At 34.4% G+C, this 9,794-nt stretch overlaps 1 protein-coding gene across 1 annotated transcript; it reads right to left on the minus strand.

Annotated features, from left to right (window-relative positions):
- Positions 1-3,085: 3,085 nt before the first annotated feature.
- On the minus strand, positions 3,086-8,439 carry LOC112515393 (eukaryotic translation initiation factor 3 subunit E). Its single transcript, XM_025122187.1, has 8 exons — positions 8,116-8,439; positions 6,933-7,087; positions 5,829-6,056; positions 5,632-5,753; positions 4,882-5,101; positions 4,545-4,687; positions 3,818-3,955; positions 3,086-3,405 (listed from the first exon to the last, which is right to left on the minus strand). The coding sequence occupies exons 1-8, from the start codon at positions 8,327-8,329 to the stop codon at positions 3,306-3,308; spliced, it is 1,320 nt and encodes a 439-aa protein (XP_024977955.1). The 5' UTR covers positions 8,330-8,439; the 3' UTR covers positions 3,086-3,305.
- Between the last annotated feature and the right edge of the window lie 1,355 nt (positions 8,440-9,794).

Genomic DNA, 9,794 nt, shown 5'->3' on the forward strand with positions numbered 1-9,794 from the left:
GAAACGTAATTATGATAAATACAATGTGTAATCTATATAAATATGTATAATTATATTAAAAGGTTAAGATAACTATATATTACAGATAATTATTAAACCTTATTTTGAATTATAGTCTATCTATAATTCATACCATACAAATAAGGTGTTAGGCTAAATCAATTTGAACTGATTCAATCTTTTAGATTACAAAAAACAAACCTTTTTCTTTTCTCTAATACACATATAGATATATGATTCTTGAGCTAGCACTGGGTGGAAGATCTAAGCGTGTTCGTGTTTGGATCACTGATAGAGGAATTGTTTTTGGATTCTAGGTGTTGCATCAAATCTACACCAGTAATTCTAAACACCATATAATGTGTGTTTTTAATTAAACGCATCATTGTATTGAGTTTTATTAGAAAAGTTTTCTGATTTGATATTTGTAATAGAAAATATTAATTCTTTGCTGTGCAAAACAGTTATAAATTGTTTCAAGTGTTATTATTTATTTCCTTCCCTTTCTCCCCACATTCTCGAAGAAAGCTATCATCTATTTTTTTTTATCTCTCTCCTTAAAGTTTTCAATAATACATTTATTTTATTTATTTTTCCATCTCTTTCATTCCTTTCTTTTCATTCTTCAAAAACAGAGTTTAAGGCTGTTTGTCTACCTCTTAATAGTTCCATTAAGAGACAATTTTTAAATCATTAAGAGGTGAATCTTGTTTGCCAAAAAAAAAGTTTGCCTATTAATGATTTTATATCTTAGGCCTCCCTAAACCATTAAAAGTGCCCTAATTTCATTCTACACAATTAGCAAATAACCATATTTCATTTTGTACTATATCGTAAGAGTCTCTTAATCATTTTGACCATTTAATCATCTTGCACCAAGTCATTCAGCAACTGCCAAGCAACCCCTAAGAGTTCTTGAAAGCTCTCAATCCYCGCTTCTCCCATATTGATTCTCCCTCTCGCATCGGTTCTGCATCAGATAATGAACCCATGCGCAAACTTTAGCTCCAAACCCCAAATGAAATTATGATTCTCATAATATGGCAATCAGACTCGGACTTTTATTAGTTTGTGCAAGTATATCATCATGAAAAAAACTATGTTACATCATGGGATACATTTTTGTGATTTGATCAATTAAGAGAATTATTATCGGGATATTTGTAAATAACATTGATTTGAAATCTTAGTATTTTTATGTTAAAGCTTAAATTAGAATATTAAGCTCAGTTATTTTAAGTAAACAAGTAATTAATTTATCAGAATTGAAGTCAAAATTCAACGAATAGGGTGGTTGGTTGGTTGGTGGTATTTTGAAACTTTTGGTTCTTGTATATCATCTTAAATATTTTATTTTAATTTACTTAGGGTCCGTTTATCAAACACTTACTTAGGTAAGCGTTTACCAAGTCACATTAGGTTAAGGATGAAATATGACAAAGACCAAGATCTTATCCGGTAAGAGCAAAGACAATAACCGAGAGTCTTACCCGGTAAACGATGGTGACGATTCTTACTACGGTTAGCGTTTATTGGATAAGTTGTTGCATACGAGTAAAAAATAAATCAAAATGCTTGATAATTAATAAACATATAAATCATTAGTCAGCAGCAAGAAATCTAAATCCATAGGCAAGAGGCCAAGGACATGTACCAAACCCAACCTGTCTCATGAAAAGAAATCGGATAATAAGGTTGGGTTTGGTACATAAGACAGGACAGGACAGGACGGGACGGAACAAAACTCACTATTCCCAGCTTGGTACAACATGAGACAGGACAAGAACTCACTGTTCTATGTTTGATGCGACATGAGACAGAGACAAGAACTGGAACAAGGTGAAATAATGTGGAACAAAAAGGCTTTTTTGTTCCATCAAAATAGGTGGAACAAGATGAGACAAGAATGAGACAAAAACTAAAATATTACTAATCTACCCTCACCACTAGTACATTCATTACCACCTCCACTTCCACCATAACACTGCCACCACCACTATCGGCTACCACTACCTATATCATATCAGTTACAACTACCTCCACCACATCAATTTCAATTACCTCATTCGCCACTGTCAACCACCACCACTATCTACCATCTTCACGTCCTCCACAACCACCATGTGTCATTGACCACCATCGCCACCACCACTGGTACCATCGACCACCACCACCTCCACCTCCACATCATGACCATCACCACTACCTCCCACAACCAACACCACCTCCATACCATGACCACCACCACCACTGCCTCTACCATAACCAACACCACCTCAACCATGTTTACCACCACTACTACCTACACCACATCGGTCACTATTACCCCTCCACATTGTTGACAACCACCACCATCGTCCACCAATCACCAATGCCTCTACTTCCACAACCATTTTTGTTGCAACAATATTCATCGTGCCTTCGCCAATTGATAAGGATTTTTCAAACCAAATAAAACATAAACTTTCGTTTGTACGAATCGGGTTTTTTCGAACTACTATCAATCATATCAAATTTCTCTCATTTTTATATATGAAAATTGTGTAAAAATATTTATAATTTAAATTTTATTAAATGATTTACTTTATTTGTGGTAATTATAGTTATTATATGATGTATAAAATCATCAAATTACTTTTGGGGGCAATTTGTCTTATTCAATCATATATCTGGTCCTAGTCGTACCAAACCTCAGCCACTTTTGTTTTCGATCTTATCCGATCATGTCTAGTCCTACCCTCTTGTCTTGTTCAATTATGTCATATCTATATACCAAAAGCTACATAAAAGACCAAAAAGATAAACCAATAACAAACCCTAAAAATCAGTTAAATCAACATAATCACTTTTTATCATTTACCTACAAAAACAATACACTTTTGTTAGGGTTGGATTGGATAATTTAATACAAATTTTAGCTATAAGTTATCTGTTGGGGGCAACTCCCTCCTACCCTTGTGCATTCAATTTGCCCCTGGTTAAGGTCAGATTCATTTCCATTTCTTCTTAATGTTAAGAGTTTCATTTGAAGATTGGATTACCAAATGCCACAAACTTAGGTTTCATGTCCATGGAAAACAAGCAACAAACCAATTTGTGCAACAAATTACGAAACAAAACTATGCCGATCGTACATAAAATTAACGAGTTCCAACTTTGGTTCCTATCAACCTACTCGTTTACCACAATTCCCGGTTCAAAATCTCAATTTTCATAAAGAAATGAACATGAATCTGCTCATTGCTCAACTTCAAAACACGAAAAATAAAGAGTCAAAACACGCATGCATGCATGCATGCAGAGAATCATCGAGCAGCTTGTGGCTGAGAGTTTTCCAAGAGCTGGGTAACTAACTTGTAAGTTCGCCCTGAGAGTCCTTTCGTGTGGTCGATAAGTTGCTCATACCTGTTAAAGAAAGAGATGAAACGACATATAAATATACGCAATACAAGATGAAAATCCGCATGAATTGATAAAACATTACAAGAAAATGGGTCTCCTAGGACGCTCAGCCGTCCTAACAGAGTACTTGAAACCTCTTAAGTTTTAGAACAAACTTCTTTGTATCCTATAAAATGCCATTGAAGTTGGCCAACCTAAAGAATTGGGCAATCTAATAGGATACAATAAACAAATCGTCTTATTAGCCTTTTTATAGTTACATTTTTCAAGAATGCCATATAAAAAAGCTAATAAGGTTTATCTATCAGATTGTCCAATACTCTCTACTAGGTTGTCCAAGGACGGATTGATGTCCTAACAAGCACAAATTTTGAAAATATTGGCAGCATATTGTGAAATATGTTTTTGTACTCACACATTCGGATGATTGGGTTCCATTACAACCGTTCCAGTTTGGGTGTCGATCTTAGCATCCAGCTTGGAGGTTCGAATGAGATTCAGAATCCACCTTTCAGCATCTTCGTAGTTTAGGTTTAGTTTCTCAGCAAGCACCCTGGAAAGAGATTAAACCAAGTTATAACAAGATCCACAAATTTACATTCACCGCCCAACAACATAATACTCATGAACAAAGCAGGCATTTGATAGCAGTCTCTAGTCAAGAACACAATTCTTGGATTTTTAGGCTTGATCAAATTTATTATCTCTCCATCCCATAAAAGGTGCAACCCATTTTGAGAAGTTGTTATGTTTCAACTTACACATTTACCTGATATTATCATTATATATAGAACGATAGTATTGATTTCAGCATACATGATTCCTTTAGCCTGTCTTTGTTAGAGGGTACTTTTGGTATATACCAAATAGCTAAACAATTTTCTTAATCTATATATCTCCACTTACTTCAAGAGACCAATGTCATTATTATATGTTCATGATCAACAATTAGGGGATATCATCAACTCCTAACCCCTGAAGAATTGCAGATGCACCCCTGAACCCTAAAAGGTAATCGAGCCCACCCCCACCCTCTAAAAAGGAAAAGAAAAAAGAGAATGGATCTCTAGAATATAACAGAAAAAAGAGAATGGATCTCCAGAATATAATGGAATGCAGGATATAATAGAATGAGTTTGTACCCCATGTTAATGCGCTCATGTATTCTGCAGTAGGTCTCAAATATGAAAAGACGAGCATTCTCAAGAAACTCATCCTTCAATGGCACCACCGTATAGTTGCTTTCTTCAACTCGTTTGCCCAGAAACGGGTCATTTAGTATCACCTGTAAGTACGATATCCAAGATTTAGCAAGAATCACTTCTTTATGATAAGCAAAAACAAACACAGCAACCTTAATGTTCTAGAAAGGAATAACTCCATATATATATATATAAATATATATATATACATACACACACATACGCACACATATATATAAAGAAAGAAAGAAAAGGAAAGGAAACAAAGACATCTTACGTCCTCACACTCCTTCATCTTCTTTTGAGCCCCCTCAAAGTCAAAATTGACGTAAACACATGCCAAAAACTCTGTAATTGGATCAGCAAAGGAGTGCTGCTCTTGCTGAATGACTTTAATGAACTCTTTGAATAGAGGCCTTCTCTTCTTGTTGACAATGAATGCAGTAGCAAGATAGCGCAAAAGATGTGGAGCATTTGTTTGAATGGCATTTAAATACCTAGAAGAGATAAGTTCGTTATTAGAAACAACTAGACCATGCCAACACAGTTATCTAGAAATCCCAGCTTATATCAATCACTTTGATTAGTTAGGGCCACTTAATCGGCCACCTAAGAGTTAAGCATCCCCCACTGAGATCTATCAACTTTGATCACCATGTGTTCATCAATCAACGTTTTTCAACTTGGAGAGAATTTTCCCAAAAAATTCTGAGCATTTGTATCATTAAAGCATGAAACTAGTTTCAATAAAGTATGTGTATCAAATAATAAACTCAAAATTTTAGTTCTTATATGTCTACATACTTTAAAAATACAATGTGTTTACGTATTTAAATGAAATCTTATACTTCCGCTTAAAGTCTGCTCAATCCAAGCTAGCTAGGTGATTACTTTCTTGCCAAAATAGAAAGAAAGAAGTTTAGAGTAAGAAAGAAGAGTGGGATGCAACTATCATCAAGTACATTTAAATTGAATACAAACAACAAAACAAAACATATGCAATGATCAATAAGCTTAGATAACATACTTGTCCTGATTAAATAAGTCAATGATTTGTGTTCTTCCATTATCATGGTTGAAGAAGATGAATAAACTCCAATGCATCAGCCATATCCGACTTTGAACTTGATTCAGAGAAGAACTAAAGTTCTGAAGAAGTAATCTCATTAGCATCTCCAAAGAGGAAGCAAACAAATCAACAAAAAAGAGATGCATGAAACAGACCTTTGAGTCTATAATATCCTTCAATCGGTTCAGCTCTTCAAGGGCTATCTCCCAGTTCTGCATCAGTATTTCAGCCGCCAACTTTCCCCATAAGGCACTCAGACTCCTTTCAGCATTGGTGCACAAGCCACGGTACTGGTACAAGTAATCAGCTGCTCCTGAGTAGTTCCCACACTCGAACTGGAACTTGGCATACTGATACAAGGCTTCTATCTGCTCAGGACCAATCTGATTGGACATAAAAAGTTACAAATATAAGCAGAATAAGCAAGAAGACTTCAAAACCCAATAACAAACATTCAGGATCTAACTGAAAATTGTTGCATAACAATAGCAGGGCACTTCAGATAGGCATTATGCAACATAACGCTAAGTTAGTGAACACTTAATGACGCACCATGGTGCAAAGCTACAGATTCGCCCGATGACCTCAAATCAACTAAAACCATGGTGAGAGATTATTACCAACCCACTACCAAGGAGTTCTAAGGGGACTCATGACTCATACTCAAAATGGATTAGGGATGGTGTCACAATGAAGAGATATCAGTACAATCGACAAGTTTATGGGAAACTCGAATAAAATGCATTTGAAATCACAGATATCTATTTGTAATGTTATAGACTATTTAAAAAGTTGAACCTCTTAAACGTACAGGAAGAGTGTATTGTCTATAACACCATGTGAATACTTATATGAACTTATGAAGCATTCTTATTACAATAATTTTAAGGGTCACCTAAAGCTGCAGAAATCCAACCTGAAACCAAAATAATCAAGAAAATCCGTAAGTTTTTCTAAAATATGCTGATGAGAAATCCAATAAAATAAATCTAGGAGATCAACCACTCTTTACTCCCTCAAATTAGCCTACAGAATTCTCACCTAATTTGTACAGTCATATATTCTTCAGAACCAACTTAAAAGTACGCAGTTAGAAAATCCAAAATCCCAACGACTTCTGGGAATGATGTAACATTTCACCTTTCTAATAGACCTCAAAGAATTATTAGATCACATTGCGTTGTTTCAACACCTATAGTGCAAAAAATACAGTTTCCATCTACTAGAGAACAGTAAAAATTCCAATGAATAAGAGGTACCTGATAATGATCATTGAGCATCTGAAGGTTATACTGCTTGTCAGCCCTCAACTCCTGAACTGCCTTTGGATTTTGCAAAAATGTGACCAATGGAGCTGCTGCCTCCTCCAGAGACTTCAGTCTTGCAACTACCTCTACTCTCCTGTCCACCATATCTAATAACAAGTACCCACAACATTAAAAAAACATAGGTAAATAGCTAAAAACATCCACTCATTCATTCAACATAAATATTAATATTTTTAGACCCCAAGAACACACTCAATGGCTTGCAAGCGAGCCTGATGTAGTTGATAATAAGTTCAATAATAGCATACTCATGTACATACAACTCATAGCTGCTCGTTAGCAGCTTAATGAGACTCACAACTTATTCGGCCGGCTATACACGATTGTTTAGTGGCGGATTAATGATATAAAAAGTGGCTTATTCAGTACGCTTATAGGAGGAGTGTTATGCAGAAAGCCAAGTTTTTCCAAACCTGCCCCTACCAATTAGAGATCACGCTCCTTCCAACTATGAAAAAGACCCTCTCAAACAAAAACCTTCCCAAACTATATGGACTATTTAACCTACACAGATAGCTTGATCCATCCGGAACTTGATGGAAAACCAACCATAACAGCCCCCAACACAAATTGCATATAGAACCTCAAAAATAAAAAAACCCCATAAAACCCTGAGGTCAAACTAAAAAAATCCACATAAATTACATTAACTTGATAACAAACAGTCCGTGCTCAATTTATAGCAAAATGGAATCACTGTTGGGCTTAGAAAAATCATCCTTTACTAGTTTACCTTGTTTGGACTGAATTGAATAATTCTTTTTACAAGCACCGCATTCAAAGATACTCGTGCACATTAACACAAGTTTGCTGATATAATAACCCCTTGCTCAACAGAAGTGCCCACAATTTACCTTCAGAATTTGGATGCCATTTAGATATACATTCTAAATTTCCACATAAATATTTTCTTCATGGAATAACATTGGTACTGATTTGAAGCAACCAATTTTATAGTTCAAAAGTACTAGGTTTTTGACATCTAAATATCAAGCTGTAACACTTCTCGTTGTTTCAACCAAGGGATTCAAAAGAAACCCCCAACCCAGCGTATATAACAAAAGAAACAATCTGAAAAACACCAACAGAACCATATGAAAATAAATCTCACTACCTTGCGGAACATCTTCAGTGTGGTAAAGAGACTTATGAATATCCATGGCGTAGTCAACCATATTAGTATTGTTCAAAAGCTCGATCTTAGCTTTGAGGATTTGATCGTTTGGGTAAAGCTCGCGTTCTTGAGTGAATTCCAACAACGGAAACACTAGATGCCTGTCAAGATTAGGGGCAATTCGAGGTGTCAGATCGTACTTTGCCATCGCCATGAATGGATTTTGAACCGTTTCTTTGGGTTTTCCTTCGATTATAGATTTATGGTGGTGTTCTGTCGAAGGTTTTTTGGATGGGGGGATCTGGGTGTGAGGAGGATTGCTTCCTCTGGCGCTAGGGTTTTGTAACTCCACCTTTTTTTTAATTTCATTATTAGCTTTTTGTTTCATCGTATACAATATTTGACCCTCCATATTTCTTAATTTTACAATGGAGTCCTTCACCTTTTTAAAGGATAAAGAGTAAATTACGTTTTTAGTCCCTGTGATTTATTAAAAATTTTTATTTTCATCCTTGTAATTTTAAAATTTACAATTTTCATCCCATGGTTTATAATTTTTACCCTTTTTGTTCTTATGATTTAAACTTTATTTTCTTTGCGTGTATGTGGTTTACAATTTATTTCTAATTTAGTCCCTTATATTTAAAAGGTAGTGTTCAGCGTCAAACACGAAAATAGAAATTAACTGTAAATCATAAAGAAGAAAACAACAATTTCGAAACCATAACGATGAAATCTGTAATTTGTAACAAACCACGGTGACAAAAAAACGCAATTTACTCAACGACAAAAGAAGAGTTGGAAACTCTACCGTCTTGGGTGAAACTTATTCTTTGATTTAAAGTACTGTGCTTTTATAAATTTTATTTTGATGTCTATAATAAAAAAAATTAAAAAGATTTTTTAGTTTTTATGTTTTGTTCATAAAGTTATTATATATCTTCTCCACTGTATCAAGGGGGTGTTTGGGATTGCTTATAAAAAGAATTTATTGGCTTATCCCGATGTGACATCGGTAATAAGCACTTTCGAGTGTTTGGATAAACAACTTATACGGTGCCAAACCGGTAATAAAAAGTTTTGAAGAAGTTAAATCCTTATGATTTATAATAAGTTGATAAGTGTTTTTGTACAAAAGCATAAGTTGTTTCAAATAAGCAATCCCAAACACCCCCCAAATACATAATATGCTCCTTTAGATGTATTAAATATGTAATACATTCCTTAAATAAAGTATTGAGTAAATTACATACAGTTAGATGTTTCTAAAGGTCCTTATCTCATTTTTGAAAACTTAACGGGTGTGTCTTTGTGGTAACGAATTACATCCTTGTAGTTGCATTTTTTTTATGATCTAGGTCCGTATGGTTGCATTTTTTTAACGAGTTTGGTTATTAAATAAATAAACAACATGGGTCCCTGTGATTGCATTAAAGACATTGCTCGTTATAAAAATGCAACCACAGGAACACGATCTGTTAAATTTTCAAAAAGAAAAAAGACAAAAACTATTTATTATATAACCACAAAGACGCAACATGTAATTTCTGTAAAGTTTATAAAAAGCCAGTTTCCTAAAATATGAATTAGAATAAAATATATTTTTTATTCAATTTACCCTAAAGGATTCTATGAATAATAATATTAAATTAATATTATTATAAAGATAATAATAATAT

Source organism: Cynara cardunculus (genome assembly GCF_001531365.2).
Source record: "Cynara cardunculus var. scolymus isolate 2C chromosome LG 7, CcrdV1, whole genome shotgun sequence".
Lineage (NCBI taxonomy): Eukaryota > Viridiplantae > Streptophyta > Magnoliopsida > Asterales > Asteraceae > Cynara > Cynara cardunculus.

Bases quoted from the DNA above. Each gene is read 5' to 3' on its own strand.
- LOC112515393 (XM_025122187.1), bottom strand. From the start codon at position 8,329: ATGGCGATGGCAAAGTACGATCTGACACCTCGAATTGCCCCTAATCTT. The intron at 4,688-4,881 runs GTAAGATGTCTT...TCGTACTTACAG, and splicing joins AGATGAAGGAGTGTGAGGAC to GTGATACTAAATGACCCGTT. The intron at 3,406-3,817 runs GTGAGTACAAAA...TTTCTTTAACAG, and splicing joins GAACCCAATCATCCGAATGT to GTATGAGCAACTTATCGACC.